We start from the raw sequence: 19,409 nt of genomic DNA on the forward strand, positions 1-19,409 counted from the left end.
TTTTGAAGTTCGCGCCATAAATTTTCTCTGGCAATTTTGTATGAACGATACTGGGACGATACAAATAAAACTCAAATTGCGATTGCAGTTTCAGTATCCTTAATTTTGCAATAATAGATAGGTTTACTCTAATCACTAAAAATAGTTAATAGAGGCGCGTGAGATTTTAAATTACTAAATACTTATTCTTGTTTCTTTCTGTAGTAGGTGTCTGATATGGGCTAAATTGGACCGCGATGGCTGTATGTACGGTAGAAGGTGTACTACTGAAGGTGTACTATCTGTTAATGTATTTTTTATACAATTGTAAAGTATTTCTTTAATTCTTTCTTTCATTCTGAGATACAACTGTATATAAAAGTGAAAGGAAATGTAAATATTAAATACAGCCAGTTACTAGAAAGCAACAGTCATTCAATCTCATTTATTTTCATTATTTAATTTATGTTAAATTAGAGAGGATTGTGAATAAAATTAACAACATATTTATATACATTTTATTCGATCGTAAACAACCGTAACACTAAAATTAAACATTGTACTAAATTGTACATACAAAGTTCACTCGAATCGACAAAAATAAATAAAACCAAACAACCAAAATACTGGATAACTTAACCTAATGTTAATGGTATAAATAATTAGTTAAATAACGTTTAATTTAATTTGAAATGCATCCAGAGAAGTGGGGATCTATTAATAATAGATGTCACTGTGGATGTACCTCAAATCGTCGACAGATGGCGCTACGTAAATTCGTTTGGGAGATGCCAAACTTTCGTGGAACACCTCTTGAGAAGCAAATGGCACCAGTGAGCTACTCGCCATATTTTTAGACCAAGTTTCACATCTATCTATATATATAAAAGAAAGTCGTGTTAGTTACTTCGCTTATAACTCAAGAACGGCTGAACCGATTTAGCTGAAAATTGTTAGGGAGGTAGTTTAGAGCCAGGAGAAGGACATAGGATACTTTTTATCCCGTTCGAAATTAAAAAAAAAAGTCTGCTTATTTATTGCCATTAAGGCGGAACAAAGTTCGCCGGGTCAGCTAGTTGATTATAAAAGAGGAATAAATAATTTCGTGTTTAATTACATTGAAATTCTGTATCAACTTAAATTGGTACCAAAAATACTCACTAATGATATGAGAACCAAATTAACTGTCAAAAACTGTCTCAACGCTCGTGTCATCAGCTCACTGGTAATATTAGACTAGATTCTCACCTAATTCCCAGTTCATGACTTATTTATTTTCTCACCAAATTCCTTTTTGCTGTATTCCTCTACGTTTTCGCTTATGCTAGTGGCCACCGATATTTCAGTTACGGGCTCACTTTTCTCCTCTTTTGAGTCTCCAAAGAAAATTGCAACGTCATTGTCATCATTATCGTCAACCGAATTTGAACTCTCAACGTTGGGAGGAGGCACCACTATTGTGTGTGTCACAGAGTTATCAGCTTTCAGATCGCAATCAGAGTGCGGTATATCCCCTCTGTGGCTATGTATTACTTCTCTGTTGAGAATCTGCTTGATATCCTTGTTGGAGCTTTGGATCTCCTGGTCGACAGTCTTCTGTTTTTCCTTCGTTCTATCGATAGGTTCGTATCCAGCCGGCAGGACTAGGCCCCCAGTGTCGATGTTGGAGAAATCAAGACCAGTCGATTGGTCAAAGTTGATTTTGGCGTTGGACTGGTCGAAATTGAAGTTCTGAGTCTGAGGTCTAAAGTTAGGAGGCTGCTGTTGCGATGGCTGCTCTATCGCTTGTAGAATGCTCTGTAGAAGACCTTCGGAGAGTAATTGCTCGTGAGGTATTGAAGGAGGACCAGCTTTGCCTCTTAAACCATCCTCAGCTGACTGTATTTGTAGCGAGTAGCTAGCCAGTTTGCCTTTCACTGGTATCTCAGACTGGCTGAACTGCGATTGTTGGTTCAAATTCTGGTTATTGGAGACTATCTTTTGCTGCAGCTGCTTAGTCTCCTCGCTCAAGTTGCGGATCTTCTCAGAAGTCTGCAATATTTGCTGTGAGACAAACTGTATCCTGTCGTCTTGTTTGTAGCTGTGTTTGCCTGATTCATCCTTTATGGATTTACCTTTCTGTATAGTGTTCTTTTCAGTCTTTTCCTTCTTGATTTCATTGCTCGGTAAAATGGTCTGGACTAGCGTATGTGAAGCAGTGGATAAGTCTTTTGTATTGTAAGATACCGACTCGCTGCCTGGTACAGGAGTGTTGAAACCGTTCTGAGGAGAAATCAACGTTTGCTGATTCTTTGACAGAGTTGATCCTAAAGAACTCAAGCTGGCGACGTAGCTTGAAGCCAGCTCTGACGGGATTTTCTCTCCGAATTTGGCGGCTTTGAGTATAGCCTCGTGATAAGGACAGTGCTTGAGGATCGCAGCTGCATCTAGGCTCGACAGATTCAAGTTGGCCAGAACAGTGCCATCTACCGTAGCTGTGACTGAGTTTTGATTGGACGACGAAGTGGCGTGGTCTCCAACTCCGACCGTAAGGAGTGGTACGGAGTAAGAATCGATTGGAGAGCCATAGAGGTTGCTCGGTTGTTGTTGTAAGGACTGGAAGTTGATCGGGCTGCCCGCATGCGGTAGACTGTACAAGTTAGACGGTTCGATGGATAGAGATACTCCGCTGCCGTGGTTTCCAGTCTGGTGGTTTACATCTTTGACGTCACGGATCGGTGGAGGCAGATACGCTGGGCCTTGCTGCAAGTGGTTGACTCCTAAGAAGTCTTTCTGGTGAGTTGTCTGGCCAATAGTTTGGAGGAGCCCTTCTGGAACAGAATCCCTGAACTTTATTGGGTGTCTAGGGTTATGGCCTCCTGTGTGGATCGAATGGCCACCCCCGGAGAAGGTTCCGTGAGGAATGGGCAAGTGGGAGGGCGGGTGTCTCGGTGGGACTCCATAGTGACCTCCAGGTGGGACTCCGTAGATTCCAGATGGCGGGATCAAGCCTTTAGCTCCTTGCTGTCTTAGGGACGGAGGATATGGGCCATTAGACAGAGATTCTAACGGAGGCGCTCCGTAGGAATCGCTTGGTTTTTCAGGTCCCGAAGTCAAAGATGAAGACTGAAGGAAGTGAACGTCGGATTGGGGGCCTTGCTCCGTGTAGTGTGCTTCAAATACTGTCTTTGACTGGTCGATGTGATTGGAGTCTCCTCCTACGATGGCATTAAGGTCGATATTCGCTAATGCGTCTTGGTGAACGTTGGAGTAGCCAGTTGTGATTTGAGCGCCCGCGAATGATGGTGGCTGGTTTGCATTTGGTAGCGAATTTCCATCCAGATTCAAGTGGATCTCTTGGACTTGGGGTGGTGGTGGTGGCGGGCCGTACTGATCTTCTATATGCTGGTGTTGCTGGTGGTGCTGGTGATGTTGGTGACCCTGGTCGAATATTGGTTTGGAGACTCCTGGGATTGGTTTCCAGCCGTCGTAAAGAACATGAGGTGGTGTTGGAGGTGCTGGAATGCCTGGGTGTGGCGGGCGAGGATTGGGGTCTGGCTGAGGTGGTCCATAGTGTCCTACGTCACTTCCATGCACGACTACTTGGTCGTTTGGACCTACTGGTCCCAGAGAGTGACCAGGTGGACCGTATGTCTCAGCTGGGATAGGGAAGTTCGGTGCTAAGTCTACAGGAATGGGAGTCCCGTAAATCGGTGCGGGAAGGTTCTGTCCAAGGTCTATGCTGTTATCAATGGCTCCGAAGTTAGCTCCTACTCCAATCGATTGTGGCAGCGACGGCAAAGAAATTGGAGGCAGTTCAGGTATCGCGGGTAAAGTTTGCACGTTTATTGGCGGTCCGTAAGTAGCTTTGGGGGGGCCATAGGTGGCTTTAGGGGGTCCGTAGACTGGTTTAGGCGGGCCATAGACTGGCTTCGGTTTGGGAACTCCATAGACAGGTTTGGGGAAGGCAAGTTTTGGTGGTTGGAACGGGACTCCATAAGTTGGTTTTGGGAGACTCTGTTTGGGCGGTCCGTAGGTCTTCTTGGGGGGTCCATAGACGGGTTTGGGGGGCCCGTAGCTTGATTTTGGCGGTCCGTAGTGCTTCGGCGGGCCGTAGATTGGCTTGGGCTTGAATATGGGCGGCGGGGGCCCTTCGTAGGTCTGGCTGGGGAAGACTACTGGAGAAGGTGGTCCGTAGGCCCCCGGAGGAGGGTCCTGAGGGAAGATGTTGTTGTTCTGAAGCTCTGGCACTCCGTACACCGGCGCTGGGAGTGGAAGATCTGGAACTGAAATAATGGACGTTTTATTATTCAAGAAACAACGTCAATAGGTGAGACCGAATATATTTTTGCTCAACGTGAAAGTGTGAAGTAACAATGTGAATAGTCTCTGAATTAAATAAAATTTATGGTCCTTTGTGTATCCTTGCTCGTAATTAAGCCTACATGGTAGCAATCGCACTAATAATTATTATTCCTTTGAGTAAGTTTTAATACTGTTTATCAGATGTTTTCACGATCGAGGTCAAACATTTTTAGGGATTCAATAGTTAAAAAATGCACAATTTCGATCTTATCGCTTAGTCGGCGATCTCTTTTAGATAAGGAATTTTAGAGCGCTTTAAACCACAGACAGATTCAATTGGACAATAGCTGACTTAATTAAACACATCTAAAGCCTATATCTTCGCTAGTTTAAGAGATACTGACCGTTATTCTGGAAGTCCCGGGGCGGCCCGTAGGCGTCGGAGGGCAGCGGCTCGCCGTACGAGTTGGACAGCCCCGCCTCGCGCTTCTGCGCTTGCGCACCTGGAGAGAAACGGCTGTTAAACAGGTTGTAAACTTAGGAATACCCAGCTTCTGGCTCAGAGGTGATGGGAGGGGAAAGGGGAACAAAATTTGCGCTTCTGCTCTTGCGCACCTGGGAAGTGAAACGGCTTAGAAGAGAGCAGAGTCAGTTTTTTTATGCTGAGTCCCCCGGACTTAAGAGTCGCCTACTATAAAAAAAAAACTTAAGGAAGTACTGGCATAATTTTCAGAGTGGGGGGCTCTTCCCTTCCTATGTTCCTTGCCCTCCTGGTGACGCACTTCTCTTCTTGCAAAATTCCTGTCCGATTTTTTTTATTTTAGTTAAGTTTAGCATATAAAATCTAGGTTGGCTCTGACACTGTTGGAACTACTTTAGTTAATAGCGCTAATAGCTTGCTAGATAATACTATCATCTATAGCCACTGTCACCTGAGTTGGTAGCCTCGGCCACGAGGTCCTGGTCATCTTTCGTGGGTCCTGAAGGGGCCTCCTCCGCCGCTACCAGGACAAGGCAGCATAGCACCACCCACTGAAAAGAAGAACATACAACATTTATTTATACGAAGTTATACATATGTATAAGACAAAATTAGAAGGAGTACCTCTCCTTCCTTACTGAACACCACAAAACTGACATTCTTTCCTTACTAATATCAGTAACTATCTTCCTCTCTATTACCTAACTCTACTGTAACTTAATAAGAATACCTAACTAATAAATTCCTACACTATCATCATCATCATCATCTTAGCCAAAGGACGTCCACTGCTGAACATAGGCCTCCCCCAACGCTTTCCATGTTGCCCGGTTGGTAGCGGCCTGCATCCAGCGCCTTCCTGCTACCTTTATGATGTCGTCGGTCCACCTTGTGGGTGGACGTCTCACGCTGCGTGTTCCGGTTCGCGGCCTCCACTTCAGAACCTTGTTGCCCCATCGGCCGTCAGTTCTGCGTACTATGTGCCCTGCCCATTGCCACTTCAGCTTGCTAATCCGTCGGGCTATGTCAGCGACTTTAGTTCGTCTACGCATCTCCTCATTTCTGATTCGATCTCGTAAAGAAACACCCAGGATAGCCCTCTTCATAGCACGCTGTGCAACTTTGAGCTTCTGTATAAGGCCTATAGTGAGAGGCCACGTTTCCGAACCATAAGTCATCACTGGTAATCATGGTATCGCACTATTACCTACTATATCCCGCCTTAACTCCTAAAGTATACAATAAATATGAACCTAGCTTGTACAAAGTTGCCCTTAACACGTTGAGTGCGAAACCAGGTCTATAGACCTTGTGTACGTCTCGCTTACCGTGCGGCTAAGAAAAGTATAGTCTTCCTTGTCGTGCGAAAGGCATAACTTCAATTGGGTCCGGTGTAGGAAAGTGATGAATATATATCTATGATGTATTCTTAAAATAGAATCCAATGATGTACCTACCTTAATACCAGGTTTTTAGACCTGGTACCGCACGGAAGTAATAAAATGTCTTCACAATGCGAAACCAGGTCGAAGCACCTTGTACTCTGCGCACCTGGTACCGCACCCCACGCTAGCTTCGTGCAGCCAGTGTTGCCTCGCATTAGTAAGAAACGCATATGTCGACATGGCGTCAAGAGAAACAAACAAAATCAAAACTGCAAATTGATTATAATTTAATTTGCTACACGATTTATTGCTAATTTAAATAATGTTTTTCGTGACAAACATTTGAAGTTGTAACTAATATGTTTTCTTTAAATATAGCTTTTTTAAGTATTTATGCACGTATGTCTTATTTGTAAAATATTTAGACTAAATTATTAAAACATCTTTGTTTGTTACTTTTTTAAATTTTTATTAAAACTTAATTTAAACTATCGATATTTGTATTTCACATCCCTAGAATACCCACCAGACTTCCCTACTTCAGTGCGGCACAGGGTGCATAAGCCTTGTATTTTGAATATAGCTATAATTTTTATACTAAACAAGTTATTCACGAACGCCTTCAGGTGTATGTCAATAAATGCATTATTATTAATATTCAAAGAAAAAAAACACAATATCTATTAACATGAAGCCAAAAATAAAATTAATATATTTTAAATATTACAAGGTCTTTAAGCCTTGTGCCGCCACAATGTAAGTTTTAATACCAGGTTTACAGACCTTGTACCGAAGGAATGGAAAGTATTAGAAAGTTACTGCCGCAGCAAAGGTGTTAAGTGACATTTAGTAAGTGTATAGCGATCTGGCGAATGTCAGGGACAGGTTAGTGGTGCACTCTCGCCGGCCCGCATCTGATGAAAGCCGCAAACTAGATTACGGCTAGGGCGGGGAACTGTCGATAAACATATCGATAGATTAATGACGACGTATGCCCAACATTTTGGTGATAAGAATAAACAAGTGCCCGAACTGATTTCGGTCCACAATTTTAGAGCTTGAAATAACTTTAATAGAGTAAGTAGTAACGAGATACCGCTGCAACTCCTATGTAGCCAGGATTTACTTTACAGCCAGTGAAGACCATCTTGTTCGGTAAAGTAAACTAATATGTGGACTCACAATGATTAATTAATCGAAGAAAGTATATTAATAACAAGCTGAATATCGTCCATTTCCTCGAGTGCAAAATTGTTTGATGCATTATAATGTTGGTGAGATTAAATTGAAACAGAGGCTAGAAATGCATTTTTTTAGTCGTTTTTAGTTTACTTAGCATTTACTTGAATATAAAAAAAAAGTTTTTTTTTATAATCGAGCCATAAGAAGTTATTAGTGTGAAAAAGATCAAAATATAAATTCTATCGACAACTCTCCGCACATCACTACAGCACAGGCCATTTTTCCTCCATTGTCTAGTCATCTAGTGTTACGCCACCGCACCCAATAATCTAATTTGTGGAAGTTCACACAGCTTTTTGTGGCCTGGGAACTTCGGAAGTGGAGGTTCTTGTGCCACGATAAGTGTAGGCCAGCGGTGGGAACCGGGCGGCCGTAACCGGAAGACGTAGGTAAGTGATCATTGGCAAAATTAGTCAAAGTCAAGATCAATATCTAAAGAGAAAATAAAATAATAATAATAAAAAAGAAAGAAAAGAAGGAAACATTTATTACGATGAACATCACTTAGTTAAGGACAGAGAACGTATACGGAAAAAGACAGAAATAGCAAATAAATATTACAAGGAAGTAAAAAGTGAACTGAGCAGTGCTATCCCGTCGCAACAGCGATGCCCATCGCAATGGGGCAACACTCAGCATATGCCGTGGCCCACAGTGGGGAAGGCCACGACGCTGGTTTTCAGAAACATAAAGTTTTGCCCTTTACATGTCTCAATCTTTTTGCTCTACCAGCGCTTCGAGACATTTGGCAAGTGCTGAGAAGAAGCTCCGCAACAAACTCAGTCACCACTGTCTGCCGGTTGTCATCAATCACAAGAAGCCCATAAGATGGCCCTTATGCTTCATATGATGGCCTAATTCCTTATATCTATGCCCAAAGGGCAATGGAGCGTATTAGCTCGGAGTTTTCAGAAAACTTACAAAAACCACAGTTGGTAAAAAATAAGGTGAAAACAAGCATTGGTGGGTGCAAGAGACAGCAAAATGCAAACATAATATGTAATGTGGAAAACGAAATCTGATTTTCTGATTGGTTATTCAAACAAATCTCCTCTCCTCTCCAATTTGGTGGAAAATAATCCCTACTAATATTACAAATGCGAAAGTAACTCTATCTGTCTGTGTGGCTTTCACGCCTAAACCACTGAACCGATTTTGATGAAATTTGTCACAGAGATAGTTTGAGTCCCGGGAAAGGATATATTGTTTTTATCCCGGTTTTTAATACAGGGACGCGCGTGTTAAAGTTTTTTTATGGCAGACAAAATTCACGCGGGTGAAGCAGCGGGTGGAAAGCTAGTCTTATAATAAAGAGCCACTTATCCTGCTCACTACCGGAGTCGAATCTAAACCCAAGCTAATTGACCTGTCGAAGCTTTACATCAATCTTGTCCACCATTATGTATATTATCTTTCTTTGCAGGCTTGCAGCCTTATTGCAAAGTACTCGAGCATGACAGATGACAGATTATATGGCACTTTCTATGGCGATTATAAATAGTATTTTGTGGATTCCGTGGAGGGTAGTTGAACGGGAAGCATGGTCGATCTGTTTTAATGGTTTCAATTTATTATTTAATGGACTTTAGTGTACAAATTTGGTGTTATTTTGTGTTCTAAAGTGCAGTGAAGTGGTAAATTATAAAAAACATTGAAATACTTCGAGTTTGAGCGCGCATCGAGTGTCGAGTGGGTTGTCGTATGAACAACCCGCTTTGGACCCGGTGGCGTCTTGAAACCTGCTTACGGGCATACTTAACTCCACGGAATCCATGAAAAATCAATAGAACTGAAACACCCACGTTCTATTGATAACTATGTCAATTTTCACTCGACATTGGCAGAAATAAACCTCCCAGAGAGGTTTGGTTGCCATAAAAAAAAAAAAAAAGTATTTTGTAATCGACAAAGAAAGTAAATAAATATGTACGTCATTTATAGGCCTAGTGCTGAACTCAGTCAGTGCCTGAGATATGGGAGCGGCAGAAGAGAGTGTTTTGAGACGCCAAAGGTCAGCGAGACTTCAGATATTTTTGCTTTAGATTTGTATAGTTCCAAAATACTGAACTGTCCTATGCATGACATTGACAGCGGGGCGCCACCGTCCATACCGGATCGCTGGTTCCGATTTTTGCCATGTTGGAAACCATACAGTTGAACGATGGTAGCGCCCCTCTGTCATTGAGTTTGGTGGGACAGTTCAGCGTGGGTCATCTATATGCTCTATTAGGTCATAATAATTATGTCAATGTCACCCCTCCCGCGCCGCTCTCACACCTCAGACACTGACTGACCAGGGTGGTAATGACAGTAGAATAATATTATGACCACTGGGTCTAGACAAAGTGCAAATTATAATCGCAAACCAGTCGAAAAGTGGTCGAAAAGCCCCTTTTCAACCGACTTCAAAAAAAAGGAGGAGGTTCTCAATTCGACCCGTATGTTTTTTTTTTTTTCTATGTTTGTTACGCGATAACTCCGCCAATTATGAACCGATTTGAACAAATCTTTTTTCGGCGTATAGGTATACCTCAAGGGTGGTCCCATTTAAATTTAATAATAGAAAAAACAACCCCCAAGGGTGGAAAATTGGGGATGAACTTTTTTATACGCAATATCTCCGCCGATTATAAATCAATTTGAACGATTATTTTTTTGTTGAATAGGTATTATCAAAAGGGTGGTTTCATGCGAATTTGAAGAAAATATTTCACCCCCAAGGGTGGAAAATTGGGGATGAACTTTTTTATACGCAATATTTTTAATTTTTAGTTTTTTTTTGTGTTCACGCATTTGAAGTCGGTTTTATTTTTTTTAAAAGTTATTTGTATGGAGTTTTGACGGATTCGATTTTCGATTCGATCAAAAAGTGCGTTTTGTCTAGGGGGGCACCCCTCACGTCGTCGCTTGCCTCTCTAACTGACGTAACTGACATTTTGCAAAATTATCAGGCGATTAGACAGATCGATTCGTCTTGCGAAATTGATTAAGATGGTGTAGATAACTCAGTTTTGAAAAAAATGTCAGATACGTCAGTTAGAGAGGCAAGCGACGACGTGACTGTCGTTAGAGGGACAAACATGCGAACATCTGGGGGCGTAGTGTGAGTTTACGTCAAACGCATTCGATGTCGACTGCGTAATAACGTGACATTAAATGTATGACGGATTGTACAGCGCCCCTAGCGGAAACTTTCAAGAACTAAAATCTTCATATATTTTTAACGCGCTCACTAGTGACGACGTTTGATGTAAACTAATACCACAGTAAATACAAATGAGTAGGTCATCTTCATAGAAACGCACCGAGCGCGGTTTGTATGTGAGCGCGCCAATACGTATGCGGCGCGCACGCACACACTGGCAAAATTTAGCGGGGATTAGCGGTGAGGTGCGGCGAATTTTGTTGGCGCGCTCACATACAAACCGCGCTCGGTGCGTTTCTATGAAGATGACCTACTCATTTGTATTTACTCTGCTAATACTAAGCCCTCGGGCCTCCCCAACCCGTCTGGCCAGCGTGGGGAGTGCAGACCAAATCTTCCATTGCTTTTGGTACATTAGAGAGGGTCGTGCTCCTGCATTGGAGATTATTTTATCCAAACCCACAAATTTAGCAATGGCATTGCAATATTTCGTGGCATATAATATTTCGCGCAATAATGTAGATCGGTCAAGTGCGAGTCACACTCGCATGCAGGGTTCCGTACAGATTTAAACTGACTTTTGCTTGCGGCTTCACCCGCATCTTTGTTCGGTATATCACAAAAAAATTGATACGCGAGCGAGACCCTTTTAAAAAACCGGGACCCTACATGGGTCTCTAATTATATTTTAGAAAATTACATCTTTCATCCACCCACAAGCTGGACCGACGACCTCATATAGGTAGCAGGATGCAGTACTATCTGGTCAGTGTGGAAATCATTGGGGGAGATCACCAAACATTCAACAGTGGACGCGAAGCTGAAATGGTGATGAATGAATGATGACGAATGATGAAAATGATTCATCCTCACAAACTTTTAACAGTAACTTTTTTACTAATGTTAAAAAGTCTTGTTGCTCTTAGAGCGCTTTCACATTTAGGTGATTTAGCAGCGCGACAAACGCGCGACAGACGCGCTGCCGAAAATTTCATACTATGTGACAGCGGATGCATGCCTTCACATTATAAAAACGCCGCTGCCGCGCTGCTGTCGCGCTACTAACGCCCTAATGTGAAAGCGCTCTTATTCAACCTACTTCTTGCTAAAAGTTTCCTAAATTCTTTCAAACTAAAAGTAATTTTCTCCTACAGAACCCTAAAAACCGACGTGTGACCTCACACGACCCTGCAAACCACTGATTACTGCGGAAGTGAGTTTAATTCACTCAGCGAGCAAAACCACAGGCTTTAATAGTGTAGAGTTACAAGTACTTTCACTGGAGTCTAAGGCTGGGTTGCACCATCTTACCTTAACTTTGACAAACGTCAAAAATCTGTCAAACTCCATACAAAAAACACCGGTTATCGTTATCATCATCATCAACAGCCCTTTACAGTCCACTGCTGGACTATGAGCCTCCTCCACTATAGTGGAGGGTTTTGCCATAACCCCACGCTTGGCAGGCGGGTTGGAGATCGCAGTTAAAAAGATTGATGTTTTTCAGAGAGCGCTGCTGCCCGTTCTCTGTTTGATGTGTAGTCCCTAAGTCGCCTCTTACGACACCCGTGGGAAGAGTAGGGGTTGGTGACAAATGTATTCTATTCTGCCGTTTATTTATGCCGGTTATCGTTAAAGTTACCGTTAAAGTTAGGTGGTGCAACTCGGCCTGTGATAGAGTTGTCTGTGGTCGGACTTCAGACGGTTACAAACGAAAATATAAGTGTTTTCTATTATTCTGATTTCTGGTCTGGTGGCGTGATATAACGGTGGTAGCCTAGTTTTGATATTGAGCAATTGAATCAAAAAATATAAAATTTAGTGCCAAAAGAAGACACTAGCAGCAACCAGGAATTGACCATACAACCTTTCGCTTGTCGGCGACTGCTATACATTTGAGCTATTGAGACACTGGGTGAACTTTATGGATGAGATGCAACTCTTTTAACGCTAGTTAACTAGCAAAATCAAAATCAAAACTATCTTTATTTGTTTAGACTAATTAAATTAGTACTTGCAAATCGTCAAATGCTCTTAAGGAGCCTATACATGTCTCATTCTTTTTTAGCAGCTGGGTTGACCAGTAACCAGTAATAATTTCAAGGATGTTTTTTCTACTCGTGTTTAAGACAATGAAACTACGCCTTACCGCTCCCCTCCTCGGGAACTGAAACAAAGAAAAGGACAAGATAAGTAAGTATAATAGGACCTTATAGTACAAAAACAAATATTCAGAAGAATTATCGTTGCGACGATTAAATGATTAGATTCAGCACCAGATCAGTTTCAAGTTTAAAAAACTCTATAGTATGTAACGAGGTGGACCGACGACTTCATAAAGGTTGCGGGAAGGCGCTGGATGCAGGCCGCCACCAACCGACCATTGTAGAAATCATTGAGAGAAGCCTGTGTTCAGCTGTGGACGTCCTATGGCTGAAATGATGATGATGATGATGTATTATGTTATTCTTTTCAGGACACACGTCCCAAATATGTAGATTGCTCTACCACCACTTCGGAACAACATATAACTAGTACCTAATTCAAGTCAGGCAGAAGAAACAAGTCACTTCTTAATAATAAGCCATCTGGCCTAGCTGTTACGTCGAATTACGTCGAACTTATCTGTAAACTAACTAAATCTGAAACCGTATCAGAAAGCTCAAATCTTGTTTCGAATTCAAGCCAAATTGATTGTTCGAATTCGAAATTTTACACCACCACAGGCCATTCTTAAGAACAAATTCGTACGTCTTAAACTTTCCTGACAAAAGCCTGATTAGTCACAGCAACAAAGGTGCCCCAACAAGGATATTGTAAAATAAAAACGAAAGTGGTTGTTTTACAAAACTGGTTGTGTCGTAACGCCGGTAAGAGACTTTTGAGGTATTGTGTGGACATTACACGCCAACAAATAACTTTAGCATGTATTAACATCTACTTGTGTTTGTTTACGGACTTTCTTATATTCTGTGTGGGTTTTACCGTGTGGCTGTATGGTTTTAGCCTACCCCTTATCGTTAGTTTTAGTCAAAAGACGTCCACTGATACTCGACGCAATGACTCGTGGCAAGCGGGGCCATAAGTAATTTTTGAAATAGAGATGCACACTAGCCAATACTTTATTAATAAATTATTACGTAGTTAATAATATAACAATGACATGCCTGCCTCTGTGTGACGTCACCCATAACCAATATGAGTGCGAGAGAAAACGTGATATTCACTGTCTTAAAATTATTACACTGCCTGCCACGCGTCCTTGCGCTACCTGCTTCCAGGTGCTTTCTCTAGACCTTCACCAGATCGTCGGTCATCATCATCATCATTTATGCTTGATATTAAATCGAGTTTTGTGCTTCGTTCTAGATAATATCTGTACGCCTCTGTGGTCTAGTGATTATAGACCCCTTACTTTCCAGATTTCCTGGGTTCGATTCCCAGTTGAGGCAGATTTTTCTGTTCGATTTGGTTGGTGGTAGGGCTTATTAAAGTCCACCTGGCTGCTACCACCATCTTGCTTAAGTTTGTTGCAATAATAACAAGTTAAAGATTCTGGGATTTCCTCTGTAATTGACTTAGTTGAGGATACGGGGTGAAGCTCGCTTCCACCTTCGGCCTGATCATCACTTTCCATCAGTTGAGATTCCTCAATGAGGATAAAAAAACGCCATGTCTAGCCATAATGTCTGTTTGTACAATAAATTGTTTGTTACCCCTAATAAAATAAAATAAAACACACAAAGACGGCAAGCAAAGCAGCTTTACAAAGCTAGTGCAAAGTTCACAAACCGGCACAGATCGGATCCGGCTCGTTCCCAGCTCGTGAGTCGTGACGTCATCAGCATTCTTCCGGAGAAAGCGAGACGCAAGGTCATCGGAACTATGATTGGTCTTTAATCGATGTTTATTATATCGATTGTAATTGGGTGGGCGGATCGTGATGAAATATGAGGGGATATTTTGTTGTGTAACTTGTTGCTGCAGGCCAGCGTTGCCAGTTTTTTCTTTCGCCAAGTGTCGGGACTTTGGTACTTTTTGTGTGAAAATAGCGGGATTCTTCCGTCAGAAGCGGGACATAGTAAAATAACGTATACAATCAAAGGTTTTCAAATATTTATCTTTTTATTTGACTTAAAATTACGTTTACGTGACAATAGATAGCAAAAGTAGCCATAGAAAATGTATTTATTTTAACAAAAAAATAATATTTTAAACCACGTGTCACGTACGGTCGAGTTCTCTCCGAAAGGCCTGTCCCGCGCGGCGCGGCGGGACATTTAAATTTGATTTAAAAATCGGGATGTCTGGCAACGCTGCTGCAGGCATAGATACTAAGGCCCGTATTCACAAACATTACTATGAGGTCTCCCAGTGCGCGTGGACGCACAGGGTGACATATGAACCAATCACAGAGCTCTATTCGATTGCTGCTTCACTTTAGCAAGTATCGTTTGTGAATACGGGCTTAAGTAACTAGCGGCCCGCCCGCGACTTCGTACGCGTGGATCCCTTTTTATCGCCGTAGAGTTTGAATTTTGCAAAATCCCGTCTTAGTGAGCACCTACGTTATAAAAGGAACCCCCATGCAAAATTTGAGACTCCTAGCACTTTTAGTTTCTGAGATTTCGTGATGAGTGAGTGAGTGACTTTTCGCAGAAGATATTCGATGTAAAAGCTTTCTTTATGAACTAGCTTTTGCTTGCGACTTCGCTTGTTGTAAACATTTGAACCCTTGTTTTAACCCTTATAGGGGTGAATTTTGGAAAATCGTTTTTCCTATGTCATAATAACTATATGTGTGCCTTTCAACGCAATTTGTTCTGTTGTTTGTGCCAAGTGTTGATAGATAAAGCAGTATTAGTTGCCTTTCATTTACTGTATTTTGTAGATAAACTAGTTAGTATCTACAAGGAAAAATGTTTAATACTGTACAGTTTCATCAAAATTTCAGTCATTTTTGCGTGAAGTAGTAACAAAGATCCATCTTCACAAACTTTCACATTTAATTTATAACTAGAAGAGGATAGAGAAATGAGATTTTATAAATAGAAAAAAGAATGCATTTATTTCAAACATGAGTCCAAAAATTAAATTACCAACACATTGCTCACACTACATTAAAATAACCAAAATTAAATTCATCTACCACATTATAACAGTTCACAAAAACCAAAATAACTTATGCAACAAGCATTTGACCTTTACTTCACTCATCATAGCGGTTGCTATTCGAAGCGCGCGCGCAGGTCAACGCCCGGCAGGTTGTAGCGAAGTGAAGGCCCATTCATGAAAGCTCTCGGTAAGCTCACGCTGTTGTTTTCTAATCGGATCGTGAAGCGTTCGCACGGAGTGCTGCTTCGTTTTTGATGTCGGAAAAGTTAAGAAGATATTGTGTATAAAAATAATAAATTAAGTGTTTTATTTATTTATTGTATATTTAAAATTTAAATGTTTATTTTAATAATTTGTAAATAAATAACTTTATGTGCATATTTAACTGTGGAAACTTAATTGGTTTATGTGTTTTTCCTGCATCTTTCTTATTTAAATTATATTGTAATTGTATGTTTCTCAAATATAAAATTAATAAATAAATAAAATCCTTTAGAAGGTATTGACGATAGTTTCAATTTTATTACTTTCATGTTAGCTTTTTAATATAATGTCTGAATGATGCGCAAGTATTTCAGAATGTAGTATCACGAATTATTACTTTTTAGAAGATTGTGCTTCTATTAGTGTAAGCTAGGTATATTTATTTACGGAACATAGGTGATAACTTTCATTTGGTCATATCTTTACCAAAAAGTCTAGGGGTCTAGAATAAATAAATAATAAATAAATGAATGAATAAATAAATATCCTTGGACATTTTACACTGCGCTTCTAGTCCCAAACTATGAAGAAACAAACTAGAAGGACTTGAGAGACCTAGATGATTCTAGGAGTATAAAATAGATAGTCGTATTTTATAGGCCGATTTTGAAGCCGACCTACATACTTACGTTTATGTAGTTCTTTTCACCATGAAATGCTAAACTATACTGAACATTACTAACTTAATATCTGCCCAAAGATGCATTGAAAAACCTATCGCTAAATGAATCATAAGAAGAAAGTCGAGTACTACGTTCGAAATGTTAAATGTCTATCATTTCAGCATTATCATAATGTTTATTATAAAATACACGACCGCAAAGTAAACAATGATTTAGCATGACAACGAACCAAAGCTATTTTTAAACGACGGCTATTTTATAAATTGTAGGCGTTCGTCGTTTATGATGTTGAAAACGTTTGCAGTTAGTTTTATTGTATTATTTTGTTTTATTTTATCTGTTTTGTGATAGGTTTTATTACTGTAAAAAGGCCATTTTAAGTAGGTATTTGTACTTTAATCAAATTGTTTATTTTACTAAACTGTTCGAAATATACTTTTCCCTACAATATTAATTATGCAAAAGTAACTTTGCCTGTCTTAAGTTTTTCACGAAAGCTTAACCCCCTTACTAATAAAAAGTTACACAGTTGTTGATCACTATTTTAAAATGACATTTCCATACTAAACGTCACTTTAAAACACTGTTCAACGAGCGTGTAAGTTTTATTAGTAAGGGGTTAAGTGTTTTATAACGAGATAGTTTTAGTCCCAGTCCTAGTTAAAAACAGGATATTTTTGACACGGTTTTTTCACACTTGAGGTAATGTACCTACAAGTGGCGGACTTAATGCCGGGTGGAATTTTCTACCAGTCAACTACAGGTCAAGCTACCATCTATCTGTTATGAACCGAAATTCATGAGGGTGAAGCCAAAGACCAAAGCTAGTAAATTAAAAGTGTACTTCTGATTAATTTCGTTGCGGGTCCTATGACGGTTAACTTTCCCCCGGGAAAAACTTGACCTTCACTGGTTGGGTTATTGGCGGTCAAGCTGCAGATCCTGGATACACAGGAGTTGCAGCGGTGGGAACGAGAGGTGGGAATAGTCAGACAGACACGATAAGTTTTTTTTAAATTCAGACCAAGGCATCTAGCATAAAAAAAAATCGCACCTGGTGTTAAGTGAGATGCAGTCTAGGGTGGTACATATCTGCCCTGTAAAAGGCTCGGATCATAGTCCCGTAGACCCGTAGTAATGAAAAAGGTCAACCAAAGTCCGCGTCAGAACGTGTCAAACGCGTCAGCTTCCGTCATCTCGTTAGCCGATGCTTTCACATACGAAAGTAAAACTGGTCCCGTTGGCAAAGACTAACCGGTCTCGCAGAGGAGCCACTTCGTTGATGTCCAGTTTATTGAAGTTACGTCCTCGATTTGCAATAAATTGAAATAATTATCAGGTTTTGATTTCTCATTTAGACAGAATCGTGCATCTTTAAAGCTTAAAGTTATGTTATTTCACAGCAACTTTAAGACTAAAGCTTAAAAAGAAAATTAATGAAGCACTGAATTATTATTTGTTAGTCATTTCAATCTCAAAAGACAATTACGAATAATAACTGCTGCATAATAGCAGCTTTCGTAATAAGATCAATGTCAACCATAGGTCAGTTGACTGACATTTAAAAAGTTAAATTTTTGTAAAAAATAAATTACTTTAACATTTAATTTAAATTTTCACAAGACTTGAAAAGTGTTGAAAGACTGTAAACACATTTTATTTTAATATAATTCACAACAAATTTCGAGAGTCAAAATCACTTTACGAATCCAACACAAAAAATTAGAAACCTACTCACCTAAACTAAACCTACTACTAACTAAACTAAACCTACTCACTACTACTACTACAAAAATCTTAAAGAACCAAAATTGTAAAACAAAGAAACCTTTTCAAATATTCGAACCTACATTGTCAACTGCATACAATTCAGACTCCTAAATTCAGCAGTCATGCGTTCCCATTATTACGACATTCAACATTACACAAGGCTTGTAAATTCACACATGTTCATTTTGTCACAGTTTCTTTTGAATGAGGTCGGTAGTAAACAAATAAAAGAATTTGACGACTATTTCGTCACTGCAACGCGTTCTTCTTCTTTTCTTTTCGTGTCGACAACAAACCTACACAGTGTCAGCCCAAAACTACGCGTTTTAAACTACTTATTAGTTTTAGCACTTAGTTTATTCTGCAGTGGGCGTGGATGCTTTCATGACTTATTACGTAAGTGGGTATAATATCGTCTTGACTACATTGAAGATTCTATAGTCAGCAGCACATTGGAGTTACCCATTTATTGTAAATTCGCTCCAACGAGTTTATGATCGCATTGTGAAACTTTACGTGCCTTCTCAGTTCTGGAAAATTCTAGGATGTATTCAAATTGTTTCGATAATGGAGTAAAGAAACACATACGTCACATCAATTGACTTTGAGATTTTTCTTAAATTGTAACTTTTGAACGCGAAAACTAAGTTGATCATGATTTTTACCCTACCAGATTTTTTAAAGACAACCATAATTTGTGATTTGTAACTAAACATTTCTATCTATCTTGTTTACGGACTTTAGGTAGAAAACACTCACTTCTCTCTGAGTATCTTCTTAGGGACTTTAGGCAGAAAACACTTGCTTCTCGCCAAGATACTTGCTTACAAACTTAGGCACAAAACACTCGCTTCTCGTCGAGTATCTTGCTTACAAACGTAGGCAGAAAACTCTCGCGTCTCGCCTCTGCACGTCCAAACTCTACGGCGGGTCATCTTCGCATCTGAACTTTCTCTGCTTTCTACAATTCGGGTGCGCCCGCGCACGTAATCAATATTTATCCTTGTTGTGTAATGTGCGTATTACATAGTACTATATTTGCGAATGAGGCTTAATATTTAATGAGAGGTTACTCAATATAGCCTGGATCTTACTTCCTACTGTTTTAAGGTTCTAACTGC

The 19,409-nt window shown here is 40.3% G+C and overlaps 1 protein-coding gene across 2 annotated transcripts in view; it reads right to left on the reverse strand.

The window, feature by feature from the left end:
• Nucleotides 1-1,110: 1,110 nt before the first annotated feature.
• LOC135085518 (atrophin-1-like) overlaps nucleotides 1,111-19,409 on the reverse strand; it is a 31,761-nt gene continuing 13,462 nt past the window's right edge. Inside the window, exons 2-5 of one of the 2 annotated variants that reach the window (XM_063980304.1) lie at nucleotides 12,666-12,683; nucleotides 5,196-5,295; nucleotides 4,668-4,766; nucleotides 1,111-4,238 (exon numbers count right to left, since the gene is read on the reverse strand). In XM_063980304.1, coding sequence (XP_063836374.1) covers nucleotides 1,240-4,238; nucleotides 4,668-4,766; nucleotides 5,196-5,295; nucleotides 12,666-12,683 — 3,216 coding nt within the window. In that variant the 3' untranslated portion in view covers nucleotides 1,111-1,239. Of the gene's footprint in view, nucleotides 4,245-4,667; nucleotides 4,767-5,195; nucleotides 5,296-12,665; nucleotides 12,684-19,409 lie in introns of both variants that reach the window. The other variant, XM_063980303.1, reaches the window with a different exon arrangement.

The sequence above is a fragment of the Ostrinia nubilalis genome, chromosome 28 (genome assembly GCF_963855985.1).
Source record: "Ostrinia nubilalis chromosome 28, ilOstNubi1.1, whole genome shotgun sequence".
Classification (NCBI taxonomy): domain Eukaryota; kingdom Metazoa; phylum Arthropoda; class Insecta; order Lepidoptera; family Crambidae; genus Ostrinia; species Ostrinia nubilalis.